This window comes from Barbus barbus (assembly GCF_936440315.1).
Source record: "Barbus barbus genome assembly, chromosome: 1".
Classification (NCBI taxonomy): domain Eukaryota; kingdom Metazoa; phylum Chordata; class Actinopteri; order Cypriniformes; family Cyprinidae; genus Barbus; species Barbus barbus.
Genome location: NC_136729.1, coordinates 17,718,465 through 17,738,003, shown reverse-complemented (window position 1 = coordinate 17,738,003; position 19,539 = coordinate 17,718,465). Strand labels below are relative to the sequence as shown.

The window sequence follows — 19,539 nt, the reverse complement described above, 5'->3', positions numbered from 1 at the left end:
TCTGCAATATATAAATATATTGTGGAAACTTAAATTCCTGTAGAGCTGCTTTGCAACGATTTGTATCGTAAAAAGCGCTATACAAATAAACTTGAATTGAATTGAATTTAACAGTAATTCATTATTCACTGAATCAAACGCCTTAGACAGATCCACAAATAAGGCTGCGCCGTGCTGTTTTTTCATACAGGGCACCAATAATATCATTGAACGCTACCGTAGCAGCACTAATGGTCCTATGGACAGTTCTAAAATCAGATTGAAAAGTTTCAAATGTTATCAAATAAAATCTGTTTTAACTGTGTTTACCTGAGATAAATACTTGTTCCCTGCATTTGTTTGTGGCTTTAATCGCTATAAAAGACCAAGAGAAGTGATATTTCACTCAGCAATATTATTTATTACTTGCAGTGCTCATCTCATTTTATTATTTGTGTTTCAGGCGCATTGGTGGGCGGTTCTTCTAATGGGCATTGCTCTCATCATGTTGATGGCTGGGTTCATTAAGATCTGCAGTGTGCACACACCTAGCAGCAACCCTAAATTACCCCCACCCAAACCACTGCCAGGTAATGTACCCCAAATGATCCCTGTCTAAACCACGTGGTCATAAGCATACATGATGTAGTGAGTTTTGAGTATAAGCGTAAGATAAATCTTATAAATTGTCTTATGTAGCATGATGCTACAGTGTGCATAAATGGTTACGCAACATGCATTCAGTCGTGTAGTGTGGACAGAGATCTTTTCTGAAACACAGTGGAAATGCCAGCATGAATGAAAACGCACTAGTGTAAACGTAGCATTACATCTGGGGGTTGGGATACTTCCTTGACGCCTCACCGGAGCCAATCACCAGCATTGATTTAGGCACATCAAACATGCCGCATGCTTATTGGCTCACTGATATGGATGGGATTTACCCATTAAGTATGCAAATTTGGTACCGAACGACAAGACATTTTTCAATGCTCGATGGTATCGAGGCAATTCTGTCGATACCTAAGAAGTATCAAACTCAATACCCAACCCTACTCTAACCCCTCACATAAGCGCTTGTCAATGTGAAACAACGGGCAGAGGCAGTTGCCACCTTTTAGACAAGGCGTGAACTATGCTGTTGACATTTACGCAGTGTCCACTTTACGCATACCCTAGCGTACATGTAAAAACTGAAGTATACTTAGAGTTTTGGTCCAGAGTACAACCTTAAAACAATCACTCAAACATCCACTTTTTTCTGTAGTCAAAACTATTTTAGAATATTTTCACTTTTCTTCAGTTCCGAAAAACACATTTAATGATTATTAGAGTGGTGGACTGATTTTGAACAATTGCCTTACCTCCAAAATCCTAGTTTAACCCCTGCACACATGCAAGGTGATTAATCATACCTGTTTGTGTTATTGTTTAGGCACACTGAAGAGAAGAAGAAATCCCGCTGCACAGACCCAGCCGCAGCGCCATCGCCAGCAGAGAGAGAACTATCAGATGGGCCAGATGCGACGCTGAGACAGCCTCCTCATTGCCTTGGTTCTTCCTAGTGCCTACAGTGGGAAACACTTCACTCCAAAGAGTTAGCTGAATCAATCAATGAGCCCCATCTACAAACTAAGAAACTGGCAAATAAAAGGACTTCAAAGGACTATACTTAAGAAAACAAAGTTTTAAAGAGTGAGAAACCACTGCTCTGGGAGCCAGCAAAGCTTTCGTTGCATAACTCAGAGAAAAATTCAGAAGCTAGTCATGAGGAAGAGGACATAATGATTTTTGTTCAGTTTTTTCTGCTTTTCATATTCTTTCTCAAGTGATTAAACCCCCTTTTTTATCCTTTTTTTGTGATTGCCACCCTCCTGTGGAGATGAGCATGATGGGATCTCACATAGATATTTCTGTCAATCAACAATGGTTGAGAGAACTCTTTAAAGAGACTCGTTTTCCAATATGTAATTAAGATGTTTTTAAAATGCAAGCAAAAGGATTAAAAAGCTTTTATTTCTGAAGCTTTCTCATTGTCTCATGCGTGCAATTGTACAGAGATCTCAAAATACATTGGATCTTTTTCAGTCATGTCATTTTTTTATTCTGTTGGAGAATGATAATTAAGGATGTTTAACTGACACTCAGGATATAATAGAAAGTAACAGCACAGAGAGTTTTTGTTTTTTTTGGTGAAAGGCCTTTACCAGATTCACTTTGCTGAAAGCCACATTTGTGCAGAGCACTTGTTGTTTTTTGCCCTGCTGATAACCACTTAATAGCTGTAGTTCTTCATTCCATGTGGGCGAGGGAGTTAATGAGATGGGTGATGGTTAAAAAAAAAAAGCTATGTCACTCCTGATCTGCTGAGAGTCACTGTTACTTTATGTTCAGCCAGTAACACTGGTCCCGCAGGAGATAGACTTGAGAAGATAAGCACAACATCAGGAAAGATTTGGTTTTTAAATACATTGTTTTTATTTTGCAATAAATAAACACAGTAAATCTCAGTGGTGTGCATTAGTGAAAGGCTGGGATATATATAGAGAGAGATGATAAAAGCAATCTGTAGCTCCTTTAGAGTGTTTTTACACACCAATCAATATTTATACAAAGCAACTTTTCTTAAAGAGATTTCAGTCATTACCTCTTTTAATAGCTAAAAAACAACATATCCAGACTAGCAGCCTATATAATCAATACACATATGCCTTGTGTTGCGATATAGTGCATCTGAACCAGCCCATGGTAATTTAATTTAGGTAACATCCTTTTTTAAAAGAAATCCTTCCATTCTCTCTAAATGTGTTTTGATTGTTTTCTGTTTGTGTCTCAACAAAGGCGAAGGGTTACAAATAATTCCTGCATCACAAATGTCCTTTTTATAAAGTTTTCTTTTTTGCTTTTTGTATTTCAACAGACCAGGAATATTTTGTCATCTGTTTAAGTTTGAGTGGGATCCTGGTAGTGTGACTGAGAGTGTTTCTAAAGTCTGTCTTCTCAAACAACCTTGCATCCTTTAAGGATGTGCATTTAAAACATGGATGATTTGCTTTATTTCTAGAAGATGAGTATTGCTGACTATAAGTCCTCCCTTAGATCTAAATCATCACCTCATTTGTGTATGTCTCTGTACGTGTTAATGGGAAATGGGTTTTTAGTGAGCTTGACTTTACTGTTCTGAATGCAATTGGCTTCAAATGAATCATTTCTGTGTTATTCTGTGGTAAATGGGTTTGGTTGAATTTGTAAGGGGATTTGGCCTAGGATTTAATTTAAAAAAAGAAAATGTTTTTGCTCGTCTTGCTATAAGTTTATAAATAATGTGCACTGATATGTAAGCATGGTGTGTGGATAGAATATGAAAAACAAGATGGAGAAAATGTCTAATACTACTGTTTGATTTTAATGTCCGCTGTGTTTTATACAGTATCTTTCCTTTTCTTTCTTTTTTGCTTTATTTTAGTTTTTTTCTCTTCTCTTTTGCGCTCACTTTTGAAAATTTTTACTAAATACTTTGCAAAAAGTATTGTGCAAAGACATGTAATTTTTTGAAGTACTTGAAATGCATTAATAAAATAGCCTTGATCAAAACTCCTTTCACTGTCTGGTAAAATGTCCATGTGTTGACGTAAATTGTATTAATTGCTTGTATGCTCTGCAAATTTACACTAATGCATGGTTTTTCTTATTACTTTATTGCATATTGTAACCGTATATTTCAAGAGCACCGCTGAAGTATTCAACAAGTCATCACAGTATATGTCAATGTTAGAAATCTTCCATTCATGTTATATTTAAGTTGAATTGAGTCGCATGCATCTTTCACAAATAATCTTCTCATAAACTGAACATTTTGTTGTCAACCTCTCAGCCTCTTGTTATACAACTTGTGTAGTTATGTCAAATCTGTCGAATTCATAATCATTTGTTGCCAAGTTCAGTTGCAATTCTAAAGAGGAAAGTGATGTATCCTATGTCTACATTTGACTTTATCCAGGGATGGACTGGCTATAAGTTGTCGTCTAAGTGAGCAAAAATAAAATTTAGTTAAACTAATATGGCTAAATATATTTCAGGATGTGTGCTAATTAAAAGAAAGCATCTATATTGTAGTGCCATAGAAATATGACTTGAAAATAGTATTACAATTAAAACACATTGGACACGCCACATACATGAACATTTTATAACAGGCTACTTTGAAGATATCTACAACACACAAATGCACAGATGGTTGCTTGGAAGTTGAGCTCATATTTTTTTTATAATAAATGATCTGTAATGGGACAATATTTAGTCAGTTTTGGGAGCCTAATAAGAGTCATACTCTATTTCAGAAATAAAAAGGCAAAGATGGCAGCTCTTAACAGTGTTCAAGTGCTAGGCTATATAGGTTATGGTACCAACAAAGTTGTTACACGATTTCTCCCCTGCCACATCCACATCACTGGTTTCAGACCAAAAACTCTTCCGAGCCAATTAACAAGGTGCCATTTTCACACAATTAAGCCTGCGCAAGGAATCGTGGGAGTTAAGTGTCCTTAGGCTATCCTTCGAACTCCTTCATTCCAAAGTGACCTTTTTTTTTTTTTTACTTCAAAAAGCCTATCCAAACAACGGCATGTCCAGCAATACCCACTAGAGGTCGCTAGAATAATTATACATGAAATGGAAGCTTGAAAATGCTAGAAGCTTTTTGTGTCTGCTTTAAAAAATAGATATATTTTTTTTCTGTATTTCTCTCCTTAACAGTTGTTGAGATTCTCTTGTCTGCATACACATTATCATGCCTGTTTCTGGTGTATTGCATTACTTTTTCCTCTTATTTTTAGTCTATTCATCTTGTTCATTTTTTAAAAGTTGTTATACTGAGGCACTAAAGATCTTTTAGATCATTATGTGCTGAATCCAGGCTCTTAATCTTTAGTCAATATCTTTTTTGCCTTTTATTCCTATGTGAGCGTTCAATTGATTCCTTATGAATTTATATAGATCTGCCATCTGTGATGGCAAACTCTGTCTCCTCTAACACTTACTTCCTCTGGGTCTCTCCAGCTTTCACTGTGATCTTCCCCACTGTGAGCTGTGGTCCTCTGCTGCTTTTGGCCCAAGGTATCATGGTCTTAACCGTGCTCCACATGTTTGAATTTATATAGGTTTGCCATCACAGATGGCAGATCTATATAAATTCCCAACTTCCCTCCCAGGTGAAGCGCAGTATCATCAGGTCACCAATGTCAGTATCCAGATCTTGTTACCTGAAATCTCCTCAACTCTGAGAAAGAGCAGTTAAGTAAAGTGATTGTTCAGGTTTACTTCATTCAGTTTTTAGATTCCTATAATAAACAACAGCAATTTGGTGAAAATGCATGAGAGTAATTGTGTGCGCATGCTTTTGTTCAAGATGCTATTTTAGTCCATTGCATACTTCCCTGCAGTTTTCTGCTCTCTGTTTCATGTTCTCGGCACACATGTATTTCATTCATTCATGCGAAATGAGTTATTCTGATGAGAGCTCTCTGTGTGCTATGATGACTAAATTGAGTGGTTTTCCTTTGAAGCGGAGCTTGTTACTTTGAGCTTTTAGAGCCCAGTACATAAAACATTGATGTTCTTCATCTCGAATGTTATCAAGCAGTCTTTCATTTAGGGATCTTTGGCTTACTGTTAAATCAAGAGCTTCTGCTACTGTCACGCTAATTTAAGCTTTTAATTATGAACCAACCATAGTTATGAATTGTACTTGTACATTTATTTTAATGTATATTCTTGTAATTATGCACTACCAAACATGCTATGTTACATAGGCTTTATTCTAGTTATAGCAGATGATGGTTGACCAGATCAAATGTATCCATATGATGATGATATGGATGATGATGATGAGAGTCATTACAATGCTCATTAAGGTAATGCACAAGAACACTTTACTACGATCACGTTTCCTTAAGATTCAGCTGCTGATATCAATGTGAATTGCATACTTACAGTGTTATGGGTAAATTTTCACTTTCTTCCAGTGTCCTGGTTAGAGAGACTGTGAGGGTGGGCTCGATCTTATCGGTTAGGTTGATGAACTGGATCCTGAATTGATAGTGGAACACTAATGGAGAAAAACAGATTAGAACAGTTTATATTTTTCCAAAACAACTGGGAAACAATTAAATACAAGTAATCACAAACATTAATAGTGCACAAATGTTTTTTTTTTAGGTTGTTATAGCTGTTTCTCACATTTATAGGGCATGTGTGAACGGGTTTTGAGAAACAGTCTCTTGGTTGTGCCAGTGCGGACTTTCTTGATGTCATAACCCAAAGTGTTACAGCGGTTCTTTCGGCAGTCCAGACAGTAGCCTTTATCGAAAGCCGTGTTGTCGCTGCACTTGTAGGCCATAATCTGCTTGTCTTTGTTCAACAGGGAGTCAATGAAGAGATGCACAGCATGCTTCACTGTCTGCTCAAAACCTAAAGTTAGATGGACACAACATAAGACTAATAAACAGCAAATAATCATAGGTTCACTTGTTTAGCTTAATCACACTTGTCTGTCTAGGTTTACTGTGGTGTGTTTTGGTGAGTTAGCAGTGACGCTAATGCTCAGCTAAATTGTGATGCCATATACACAATACTGTTCAAATGTTTTGGGTCAATTCAATTTTATTTAATTTTATTTTAATGAAATTAATCCTTTTTTTCAGCAAAGAAACATGAAATGCATCAAAAGTAACCAAAAAAACACATTTATAATGTTACAAAAGAGGTCTGTTTCTAATTTTGTTCTTTTGAACTTAACTAAAAAAAAAACTGATGCATCATGATTTCCACAAAAATATTAAGGAGCACAATCTTTTTTAATAATAATAATAAGCCATTAATAATAAGAATAAATGTTTCTTGAGCACCAATTCAGAATATTAAAATGATTTCTGACGGATCATGTGACACTGAAGTAATGGCTGCTGAAAATTCAGCTTTGCATTACTGGAAAAAATTACATTTTAAATATATTGAAATAGAACATATTTATTTCAAATTATAGTAATTAAGTAATTCATTTCTGTTTTTACAGTATTTTTGATCAAATGCAGCCTGGGTTAACATAAGAGAAAAAAAAAAAACATTTTCAAAATCATACTGATCTCAAACTTTTGAAAGAAAGAAAGATCTTTCTCCTATTAATGTTTACAGTTACAGTTGTCCCACCCTTGCAATGTGCCTGTCAGAGTCATGGACTCATCAGGATTTCGGGTCTGTCTTTTTGCTTCGATTTTTCCCATAGGGATTTTTAATTGCCTGAAGGCATATCTCAGTAGGAGAGCAGAACAGAACAGGGGTTTGAAATAATTAAGTTGTCAGGATGACAGCTGCTTTTATGTGTCTATGCCTTTCATCTGGGAAGCTGTCGTTATTAGTTAGCCGTTCTCATCGAGTCATTAATGGGATGTATCTCATTCTCATCCTCATCTGTCTCATCCTCTCTCTGTTTGTACATTCATCCATTCGTCTATCAATCCAAGCAATTTACCCATAATCCCATACTGGGCTAAATGTGCATAAATGTTTTGCACGTGCAGCTGGCACCCTGGTTGAAATGATCCTCCATTGGGATAGAAGTCAAAGTGGGCAACAGGCTGTTTGATGCCCACACTGAGCCCCATGCGCTCTTGGGTAAATGTGTGGATGGCATCCACAAACATCCTCAGGTGAGAGTCTTTCCGTATGAGACATTCCCTCAAACAATGGACCTGCAGGATCCAAACCTACACGAACAAAACAAACTTAAATGTAATATATAGTTCATATTTAGCATCAAGCAGGGATAAATGTAGAGTTTTTTCATGTTTAAAGTATTTGCTGAAAATAAGATGTTCGAATTTAAAATCTTTCTCGTATTTATATATTAACACCATTGTTTAGTGAGATATTCACAATGCTGACAAGACTGTCTCACCGGTAATTCTTCCCAAGGTTTTTCCAGACACAGCTAGGTTACTCCCAGCAAACCCCGATATACTGTATGAGCTCCAAGGCTGTAGCCTTGAATTGGGAATAAGGGAATTGTTTGAAATCCTTTTAGGACACTCACAGATTAATGCCATGTAAGTGTTTTTAGTATTTTTGCCAGTAGAAAACAAAGCAATTTACACTATTTCAAAGGTTTAGGGTCTTTTTTAAAGAAATTAATCATTTTATTCAGCAAGTATGCATTAAATTGATCAAATGTGACAGTACAGAAAAAGACACTACATGTCAGAGTGCTGCGCATGAGGCTATTAACTCCGACAACACTGATAATAATAAGAAATGTTTCTTAAGCATCAAGTCAGCATATGTGACCCTTGACCACAAAACCAGTTATAAGATTCGATTTTTTTTAATTGGTATTTATACATCATCTAAATAAATAAGCTTTCCATTGATGTATGGTTTGTTAGGATAAGACAATATTTGGCCGAGATACAACTATTTTGAAAATAATGCAATCTGAGGGTGCAAAAAAATCTAAATATTCAGAAAATTGATTTTAAAGTTGTCCAAAGTCCGTTAGCAATGCATATTACTAATCAAAAATTAAGTTTTGATATATTTACGGTTGGTAATTTACAAAATATCTGCTATCTATTAACATTCTACTGAGTCAGTTCCATGTAAGATGTAAGGATGGTATCATTATTCGCTTGGTAAATAAATTCGGCATCCATAACTGTAAAGAGACTTGTATTCCCAAACCAACCCTCACCTCTAGCCACCTCAGCAGGTGGGCAATGTCCTGTCCCACAATACGTGTGTTCTGAGCAGCTATAGGGTAGTGATGGTGTGCCAGAGTCAGCCAATCTGCAATCACTACATTGATGCTTCCTTCTGAGCTTTTTAGTGCTGATGCCAACCTGGAAATCCAGTTCTCCATCATTCCATCCACCTGCAGACCAGCGAGGAGGATTTTATTTATTTATTTTTTCAGATGCATCTGCTGCAGCATAGATCACATCTGTCCGGCATATTTACATATGTAAAGGTACCAAGCATCAAACACCACGGGACCACCATGTACAGAGGTGTGTGAAAAAGAAAAGGTTACAGTATCAATGCAAAACCCATTACTCCCCAGGAAGTACATTTATGGCTGGGAAATATGATAGTAATGGTTGCCAGACATAAGAGAATTTATGAGGACCTCTAAGTGAATATTTAATCTTTTCCAAGTGCACTGTAAAAAAAAAAAAAAATAATAAGTTGAGCCAACTTAAAATTTTAAGGCAACCAGCTTCAGCAGATTTTTGAGTTCTCTCAACTTATTTTTGTAGGAGATTCTCAACTTTTTGTTGTATTAACTTAAAATAACAAGTTGAGAAAACTCAAAAATCTGCTGAAGCTGGTTGCCTTAAAATTTTAAGTTGGCTCAACGTTTTTATTTTACAGTGTGTAAATATAACATCAAATCCTGAAGCCAATGCGATGCTTTAAGTGGGTTTACAGATTTCCAATGTAATAGAACCCGTCTGCGAGCCAGTAAGGATGCAAAGGCAATAATGTTTAGTTGTCTTTGAGTCAGACATGATTCATCACCTCGAGCACCAAAAATAGCAGATTCAGCAAATGGCTTCAGTTGTACTTCACATACTTTAGAAAGTGTATAAAATATGGTTGACCAGTAAGTAGTAACTGGGGCAATCTCTCCCTCCTCTGTTTTAATACTATAGGCATAGTTCACCCAAAAATAAAAATGATCATAATTTTCTCTGTAAGAGGTTCTTTCTTCTGTTGAACACAAAAGAAGGCATTTCGAAAAATGTTGGTAAACAAACGATCAAAATATTACAGAAATCAATGGCTACCGTCAGCTGTTTGACTACCAACATTCTTCAAAACATCTCCTTTTGTGCTCAACAGAAGAAAAAACTCATACAGGTTTGGAACAAGTGGAGCGTGGTGAAATGTTTATCCACAGGTCTTCTGGTTAGGCTGAATATGTTGAGGTGAATTAATGTTTCTCTAAGCAGATTCACAAATTTTAATATGTAAAGTTCGCAAAGCTCGTTGCCATTATCTAAGAAGGTACATTAGATGTGTAGTGTATCTCGGGGCAGAACTAAACTGACTGTGATGCAGTACTGTAGAATGCAGATATATCTAGGAAATAGTGGCTGCTCTGGTCTAAATCCTCATTCACAGGAAAACAAGCATAAGATTTGTATAACAGTAAGTTTATTTTATTATATTAGGTCTACATTAGCAGAATGACAATACTATCTTCAACATTTTGAATGCAGTAATTCATCTCAAAAACTTAAATTTATGAGAGAATAAGTTAAAAAAATCTGAACCTGAAATAATAAGGATAAATGATAAATAAGGATAAAAAGACACAAATATTGAAATATCTCTTTGAATTGTACAAACAACTGCTATTAGTTTGTCAATAACAAAATTAGTGCCAATAAATAAATTACTATAATAATGTTCTTTAAAAGAGGGGGAAAAAACACATGAAACAATTTTATTTAACAAACAATAGCTACGAAATACCTAAAAAAAACCACATTAAGCTTTGCTAAATCTGAAATGTGACGTTATATACAATACTGCTCCTATAAGTTCTGATGCAATTATTTTCTTGAACATTTTGACACATTGTAGCATAAATACACATTTATTTATTTTTAAGCTTATATGTAATAGTTTGTTGCAAATTAATTTTTGCATGCATAGCAATTTTCATCTCATTACCTCATGCGAGTTACCTTATTAGCAGTTATGCATGCAGTCAGTAGCTTGTCTATTCATCTGTTGTATTGTTTCGTCCTGACTTAACTGTTTACAGACAAGGAGGCCTGCTCATCTTTGATTAAATAGAGTGGACAGTAAAGTACCCTTTTCCTTCATTTTACTGAGAGAAGAACATCTGCTTATGGCAAGCTATAGGGTTGTCAGATGTCTGTGAAAATGAACATGCTAAGAAGACAAACAGTAGTAGGATTAGACAAAGGAATGAAGGAAAAAGTATAAGTGCAATGCTGGAGTTTAACTCTCTCTGGCTGAGGCTAGACAAACTGCATTGACTGTATCTTAAGAAACAAAAAAGGAAACCTGAGATACCAGTTAAAAATTATGATTATCTCTATATACATTCCAGAATTGTTAATATGGAGGTTCTGTTAGCACCTGTAATCTTTTTCTGGCAGTGGTGTTGATGGTAAATACTCATAAACTGTGGATGCTTTACATAAAATACTGTTTCTGCTGTTGATCGCTCTATAGAATAGATAGAATGAATGGTGATCTTTGAAAAAGTTAAACTTGTTAAGAACCTGAAAAAGCCAGAATTATAGATAATTAACACTTGCTGTCTTTCATAGCTGCTTGGTTTCATGAACTGACTTGGCAAAAGACTCAGAAAAGAGATCTAGAGGAAAAGACAGAGAAGGAGAGTGTGTAGAAATAACAGTGCTTCTTGTTTGAGGTCTATGGTGAAGGAAAAGATACCACTTTCCCTCTCTTTCTAGTTCACGGTGTTCAATTCATATTTATCTTTGATACTGTTGTTGTCTTGAAGGTTCTTCTCAAGCTCAGGGTGATGCAGCTCAATCATCAGGAAGTAGATCACTGCCCCGGCCACACCGCCCACCATCGGCCCGACCACTGGAACCCACCACCAGCCATTTCCAGCACTGAAGCCACAGATGAGAATCAAATCAGGACTGGGCAAAGTTCTGAATGTATTTTCAAAGAAAATTTCAATTATAATGGAATTGGTCACACACATATGGTGAGCAGTTTGAACTCGAATGACAAGAAGAAGAATTTACTGAAATTCAAAGAAAATTCAACACTGTCACACAAGTTTCATAAAATTTGTTGTTGATTACAACAACCAAATGGACAAGAACAGATCACTTTTAAGTTGTTTTGTTTATGTATACATACATATAAATACATAAAACGGACCCAAAGTTTCACCAAGGCTGCATTTATTTGAACATAAATGACATAAACTTGGGGAAGTCGTGGCCTAAAGGTTAGCAAGTCGGACTCGTAATCCAAAGGTTGTGGTTGTATTCGAGTCTCGGGCCGGCAGGGATTGTAGGTGGGGGGAGTGAATGTACAGCGCTCTCTCCACCCTCAATACCACGACAGAAGTGCCCTTGAGCAAGGCACCGAACCCCCAACTGCTCCCCGGGCGCCACAACATAAATGGCTCCTCACTGCTCCGGGTGTGTGTTCACGGTGTGTGTGTGTTCACTGCTGTGTGTGTGCACTTTGGATGGGTTAAATGCAGAGCATGAATTCCGAGTATGGGTCACCATACTTGGCTGTATGTTACATCACTTTCACTTTTTTTCACTTTCATAAATGCAGTAAAAATAGTAAGGTTAATATGTTCATGTGATGACAGCTGAATTTTCAGCAGCCATTACTCCAGTATTCAGTGTCACATGATCCTTCAGAATCATTCTAATATGCTGATTTGGTGCTCAACAAATATTTCTTCTTATTTTAAATGCTAGAAACAGTTGTGCTGCTCACTATTTTTGTGCAAATGTGATTCATTTTTAGGATTCTTTGATGAATAGAAAGTTCAAAAGAACAGCACTGATTGGAGACAGAAATATTTTGTAACATTATAAATGCGTTTACTGTCATTTTTTATCAATTTATTCATTCTTTACAAAGATGTAGATGCCACTCTTTTTTATATTTTCAATTTCATACAATGACATTCAGACATGTTTAAGTGTTTTAAGTGACCAAATATTGCACAAATTGTCCAAATATATTTTAAGAAATGCAAATTTTTTATAGGTGGTACTTTGCATATTGAGAATTTATATCTAAAGAATTTATATCTGAAATTTTATATATCTAAATATTTCATGGGATAAAATATTAATTGAAAGCATGCATTTCTTTGAATTTCATTTTATTTTATTTCTACATCAATTGTCCATTACAATTGCTTTCTTTACCACCTTAATTCAAATTTAGAACTGAATTAGAATTTATAAGGTATTCTCAGTCTAATTCAGGACATTACAGGTGAGCTGTTCATCTGTCAGGCTGGTGGACGATTTCAGCAGTGTTGGTGTCTAGCTCTATCTGTGCTTAGTGTGTCACTCCAGTGCTCCCCTTCTGTAGCACTTTTTCCCTCCCTCAATCCCTTGATCCTTTTATAGGCTACTGAGAATACAAGTGCTGTCCTTGAACCTTCTCTACAAACAGGTTGGCAAAGGTAACTGTAAACAAATGCATTTTCACCGCATGTAGACACTTTGCTAAACTGAATTTAAGTAATCTTCATGTACACTGTTTATAACACCAGAGCCATTTTCCCTCAGGTAACCCCTAATCTGTTTTCAAGTTGGAAGAAAAATTAAGCAGACAGATCAAGCATTTCCTCACGTAGGCCTAGTAGGCTATTGATATGAGATTAGCTCTTACTGGACGTCATTCTGTGCTGCATTGTGTTACTGTACACACCCTAAAATTTCCTGTTACAGCATAAGCAATAATACAGATAAGGGAACATGCAAAAAATCTGAACAAACAAAAAGAAAAAGAATATGTAAATGCATAGGGGGTTTTCTGTACCTGAACACCTCTAGTCCCCATCCTGCCATAGCAGTGAAGAGCCGAGGTCCCAAGTCTCTGGCAGGGTTGATGGGATAGCCGCAGTTCAGCGCCATGGACACTCCGATAGCTAGGATGCTCAGACCAATAATCAGTGGCTCCATTCCTTTAGGTGCCCCAATATTCTTCTTATCTACAATGGCTAAAATACAGAGGACCAAGGCACCTGTGCCAATCACCTGCAAATAGAGAAAAATTAGAAAAACAAATATATGCTTATGATTTTCATGTACTGTTCCACTTTTAATTCCCCTCTTAAAACACAATAGTTTCTAAGCCGAAGCACATGCTTTAACATTGGAGTGCCGTTTAATTTCATTGTATAATCACTAGTGAGATTATGTGATAATAAAAAAAAAACTAATTACTGTGTTTTACTCACCTGATCAATGAATCCATTTAACAATGAGAGATCTTCATGTGGATATGAGGCAAAGATACCTGCTGTGGCATTTTCACCAACTACAATTTGTTTTCCATCAGCAAAATTTGCGAAGGCACCTATGGACAAGAGAATCATAGGTAGTAATTTAATGACTGTTTAGTGTAATTGTAAAATAATTAAAAATAAAATTAAAATAAATTTTATAAAATAAAACATAAAAAAATACTATTGCAATCTAGAACAACTAGGCTTTTGGTTTACAAAGCAAAGCTGAACCAACGTTATGAAAAGTGACTGAAGTTGTCACTGACTGGAAAGTAAGCTTCCACGTCATTAGTTTAGCTTTTCACCACATTATTCATAAGAATGAGCTCATTCAATCCAATCACTGACCAGTGCTAAAACAGCTATACCTTTAACAAACTTTTAAGAAGTCTGCCTTAGGTATAAGAGGAGCCAATAACAGAAACCAAAAAATAGAAGTGCCCTGAAAACTTACCATAGTACAGACAGAAGACAGCACAAGACCCAACAAAGGCACCTAGAAATTGGGCTGCCACATAGACAGGAAATTTCTTTAAGGGGAGTTTCCCCAAGACGACCATAGCCAGAGAAACAGCTGGGTTCACATGTCCACCTGCAATGAGATGCAACAGCTGAGCGACTGCAAACTTTTGATGAAAGAAAAGTATCTGTATTGGTTTTAGTGGTCTATTTTTGTGTGGTCATTTTGTATTGATTGAGGTATGCATAAAAGCATGCTGAGGGTTTTTGTAGTATAGATTGTCATCTATTAGAATCAAAAGAGCAAGCTGCGTCATTAATCTCACACTCACACTTATGTGCTTTCTCTAATTGCTATATAGGTATATACTCTCACTTTCCCACTCCATAATCCAGAGTGTTCCTCATAAACACTGGCTGCAAAAACTAGTTGAGGTAGTCAATGGGAATTGGGTCTGACATAATCTGCCTAAATCCTCATACACCACTGCATGGTTTAGTAAATGAAGAGAGAATTTTCATTTTTGGATAAACTAGCCCTTTAATAGTAACAGGCCAGTGTCTACACCTGACTTCCACCTGGGACATATGCTCTAGAAAAGCTCATTAGTTCAATACTGTAGTCATCATCACAGCATGTAAGATTTTCATCAGTCATGTGGGCTGCTGGGCTAACCAACTTATTCATGGACAAATGCACACTTTTGACGACTTTTACTGCAGAGCTCTGGCTATATTTAACATCACATACATATATATTTATATATGGCTCTGTCTCCCCTTGTGACATAGTGAGAGGAGAGAACTGCTGAAAGCATGAGGAACACATCTGCTGCTCAAGACTCATGACCTCTGATAATTCAGTTGCATTCATCACCACAATAACACATGCACAACTGTGTGCTTGAGGTCCAGAAGCCACTACCGAATGATAAACCACAGAGCCTCATGCCCATTGACACATTTCTCCTGAACAACCCAAAGTGCAACACCACAATCATTGCCCTTTTATTCACATAGATTTTTAAAAAACTTCTTCTTGATTTCATCTTCCAAATGTGCAATTGTCATAAAAGCAATTATTTAAAAAAAAAGAGCAAACATGAGAAAAAGTGCAATGAATAATTATTAGTATTATTAAATAAAATATTAAGTGTGATGTTAAATTGCTAATATAAATAAAAGCACAAATAAATAACACAAATAAATGTATTTTTATTATCATCATTCCCTATTATTATTTTATGTAATTATTGTTTTTTTAGGATGACCATACACTTCCACAGTGCTAGTAAATTGTGCACTAACAGCTTCACCCTCTGCTGATTTGTGAAAACACAGTTCCTGTGTGAACTGAAGTGTGTCCTCACAATTACGATGCTGACTACTGTGACCCTAATGAGAACTTATGAAGATGACTGACACATAAACGCATAAAATGTTTTCTGTTTTTAGTGTAAAATGGTGTGTTGTAATGGCCCATCAGATTTAGGAGATATAGAGCGGTGGTATTAAAGGGATAGTTCACCCAAAAATTAAATCAGTGGTTCAACTGTAATGTTATAAGGCTACGAGAATACTTTTTGTGCGCAAAGAAAACTAAAATGATATAAATAAATTCTTCTCTTCCATGCATCGTGGTACTCTCATGAACATTTGTCCTTTCTGGGCCTTGAACGTGTCAGTTGTGTTGCTGTCTATAAAGGGTCAGACAGCTCTCGGATTTCATCCGAAATATCTTACTTTGTATTCTGAAGATGAACGAAGGTCTTATGGGTTTGGAACGGCACGAGGGTGAGTAATTAATGACAGAATACTCCTTTTTGGGTGAATTACCCCTTTAACATTAAGTGGCATTGCATCTTATGCTCAGAAGCCCCTGGCACATGTAGGCACATCCAGTTTTCAGGGGCATGTGGACTGTGTAATATCCCACTAAAAATTACAGAACATGACATGGTATGTTGTGACACCTCCAGTAGTGGCTGGCACATGCAGCTGTCTGTCAGAGCATAATGTAGATGGTAATATACACACTTGACGGCAGAACAATATTTAATTCACTTTATGTTGCTTTCAAACGTACCAGAGTTTATTTTTACAACCATTTGGCTTTTCTGTACTGTCCGTTTTATATCTGTCTCATGTCCCACTGTGTTTTTGCAGGGCAACTTCAATGATAAGCTTTTAAAGAATTTCCAGGAATCATCTGCATTATTATAACATATTATAATAAAAGCTTCACCTCACCATAATCCTTGAGGAATTCTCTTAATGAAGGCCAAACATACATGTCCAATCTGGTTTTTCAAACCCGACACACACCTCCACTTGACACTAAGCCTTATGCAAGATTTAAGAGCATGTACTTGACCTATCATTTCCTCGTCCCCCTGTCCATCACTACAGTATATTTTTGAATGTGAGAGAAACCGCGCGGATCAAATACAATAAGCACAAGGATTCCCCCCTCTATTATGTCGTTCATTAATCCAAAAATTTGCACTGAAGCAAATCCACCCTTCACTCTCTCTCTCTCTTTAGGGTCAAAGGTCAAGATGGAATACTCGGTATGGGATATGTTTGATCCAGCTGTCTAAGGCTTATTACCACATGAAAGGCTTTTTCTACCTCACTAGCCTTTTTACTCCTTTGACCAGATTTAGGTTTTGATAGAATAAACACACATAAACCGCAATAGAGGAATAAATTGAGCTGTTTATGTAATTTTGATTAGATCGTGGATATATTGTAGTGTTGCATATGGCGAGTAGGTGGTTTGCGTCGCGTGCAGGTTGAGCATCGCATGTTTTGTTGAGCATGATCAAAGATCACAAACAACTGTGAAAAACAGCCCTGATGGATAGCTAAATATGACCTTTGAAATGAGAAGATGCTTTGAACTCAACTGTCCCAGACTAAAGCCTTTTCTTTATTAAATGCATTTTTATGCATTTTGGAATCATTTAAAAGTTCCTTTCTGATTTGTGTGTTATTTTTATAGCAGACTATAGGTAATGGACAGTCAGGTAAATTTATTTAAATGTAGCAAATGTGCATGTTACATAACCACAAGTGTAGTTTTGACTTTTCTATTCGCCAGTGTGACCAATTACCTGATACGCCTCCTGCCATGTACACAGCCAGCATCACCCCTAGAGTAAAGCCAAAGTGGATGGTGAGATTTTCTCCTTGTTTTTCTCTGCTGAGAATAGTCTGGGCCACTGAACCACAACCGAAGAGCTGCAAACAGGAAATGGGCAGAGAGAAGACAATTTAAGAAGACAATTAGTTGAAAAAAAGCTACCGCCAAATAGATAAGAAAAGCACTCTTCAAAACTAATTAGCAGGACAGTTTGTTCAAATGCTCAGGTCAAGGACGGCACCCCAAAGCAACAAAATCTGTCATGCTGAATCAGAGTCTTTTCATGTAATTAACACCAGTAGAATACACTGTAGAAATGTCTAAGTGTATTTCATGTTTTAGTATCTAACTGAAATCATTTAAGTCAGAAGATTTCCAATATTACGCACAACTTCAGGTACTAATTTTTGTAGTAAAGTGAAGTTCTCAAACCTGACATTAAAACAATTATAAAACACAAAACAGTTCACTAAACAGTAAAAATGTACAATACAAAGTACCGTGCAAACCTTAAGATCAGTCTATTAAAAATAATTGAGTAACATTTATAAATAATGTGACAGCATCTGACTTTTATGAAAAATGCCTTTTTCCTGAGAACAGGACAATTTCTTTATTTTACAGTCAACACAAGAGCTATAGAATACAATGTTATGATTGAAATTTATTGGAATTGTATTTTGGCGGACAGAATTACAAGAACAACAACAAAACAGGCACTTAAAACTAACATAAACCACTGCGATAGAAATCGAGCATTTGTCTAATTAGACTAAACCCTTGTACTTAGTGAGATAAAGCCCTTCACAACATAAATCATAGCCATATGCAATTAAATAGCCATTAGAACTGATCGATAAGAAGCATAGATAAGGCGACACTTTACATCCTCTGAGGGTGTTGCGTGTAATGCAGTGCATTAGTCGAAATCATTATGTGGTCACACATATAGCTATTATTACCACAATATTACGTGGTCACACGTCCATAAAATATGAAGTGCTTCTTTAAAATGAAAGAATATCAACCTCAACACCACCCATATGACAAGAATTAAATAAGTTGGGGGGGATGACACAAAACTTGCAACATTCATCATAATTCTAATGCATTGAAATCTCAAAATTGTTAATGTCAGTTTACTTGGTTCTGAAGTCCTGACAGGCAAAAGGCTTACTATTAATACGAATGTCCCTAGTAATTCCGCCAGAAACTCTCTGATGATGTCCCGCCTCACGGTGCACCTCTCCCTCAAATTTCTAAAGTTTTCGAGCTCCATACTTTCCCCGACAGCTGAGATGTGATGTCCGGACAGACAGTTGAAGGCTGATCTAGCTGGAGTTTAAGTGTCTTAGGCTTTAACCTCCTCCGCCCCTCCTGCTGCTCAAATGTCATTAAACACACTGACTTGACAGGTTGGCGCTTCCTCTTTGCTCTCACTCCATGCTGAGAGATTTCGATCAACTAAAATATCATTACCTATTTGTTAAACTCTTGTTTGCGAACAACACTACAGAAGCGACGTTGGAAATATAGACTCTTAATCTTTATTGTACAAGAGTATTTAAGTATAATTATTAACAGAAGACTTGTTGCAGTTAGAATTAAATATGCGATAAATTCACTTCAATATAACGTAAACATATTTTTATCTCTAGATCTAATAAAAAATCGTATCATTCCAGTGCAATAATATAAACTTTATGAATTAAATTTGTTGTTTTTGTGGAGCTCTTAAAAAAGTCAAATGGTGGATAAAATGCAAGATATTAGTACTATGCATTTTAGTAGATTACTATTCAGAATATATTTAAAAAATACTTGAATTGTGACGCAACCTGTGAGATTTTTATGAAATCAACTTGAATCCAAATTTACAAATTAACTATAGAGCGTG

General features: G+C 36.2%; 2 protein-coding genes and 1 pseudogene across 4 annotated transcripts in view; 1 reads left to right on the top strand and 2 right to left on the bottom strand.

The window, feature by feature from the left end:
• The window catches only part of LOC306873113 (disintegrin and metalloproteinase domain-containing protein 10-like), a 65,136-nt gene extending 63,133 nt beyond the window's left edge, over nucleotides 1–2,003 (top strand). For both annotated transcript variants that reach the window (XM_079422155.1, XM_079422154.1), the window contains exons 15-16: nucleotides 443–569; nucleotides 1,415–2,003. In XM_079422155.1, the coding sequence (XP_079278281.1) occupies nucleotides 443–569; nucleotides 1,415–1,512 (225 nt within the window). In that variant the 3' untranslated portion in view covers nucleotides 1,513–2,003. The remainder of the gene's footprint in view (nucleotides 1–442; nucleotides 570–1,414) is intronic.
• Nucleotides 2,004–5,014: 3,011 nt separating this feature from the next.
• On the bottom strand, nucleotides 5,015–9,100 carry LOC306869997 (hepatic triacylglycerol lipase-like; annotated as a pseudogene). The gene is made up of 7 exons: nucleotides 9,062–9,100; nucleotides 8,723–8,902; nucleotides 7,934–8,052; nucleotides 7,508–7,742; nucleotides 6,217–6,447; nucleotides 5,971–6,085; nucleotides 5,015–5,257 (listed from the first exon to the last, which is right to left on the bottom strand). The product of its transcript is annotated as a hepatic triacylglycerol lipase-like (transcript).
• Nucleotides 9,101–10,167: 1,067 nt separating this feature from the next.
• LOC306872356 (aquaporin-9-like) lies at nucleotides 10,168–18,921 on the bottom strand (the record flags this gene model as incomplete). Its single annotated transcript, XM_079420870.1, has 6 exons — nucleotides 10,168–11,651; nucleotides 13,570–13,787; nucleotides 13,991–14,109; nucleotides 14,493–14,630; nucleotides 17,614–17,740; nucleotides 18,820–18,921. 6 exons carry the CDS (start codon nucleotides 18,919–18,921, stop codon nucleotides 11,483–11,485), a joined length of 873 nt encoding a protein of 290 aa, XP_079276996.1. The 3' UTR covers nucleotides 10,168–11,482.
• Nucleotides 18,922–19,539: the final 618 nt, after the last annotated feature.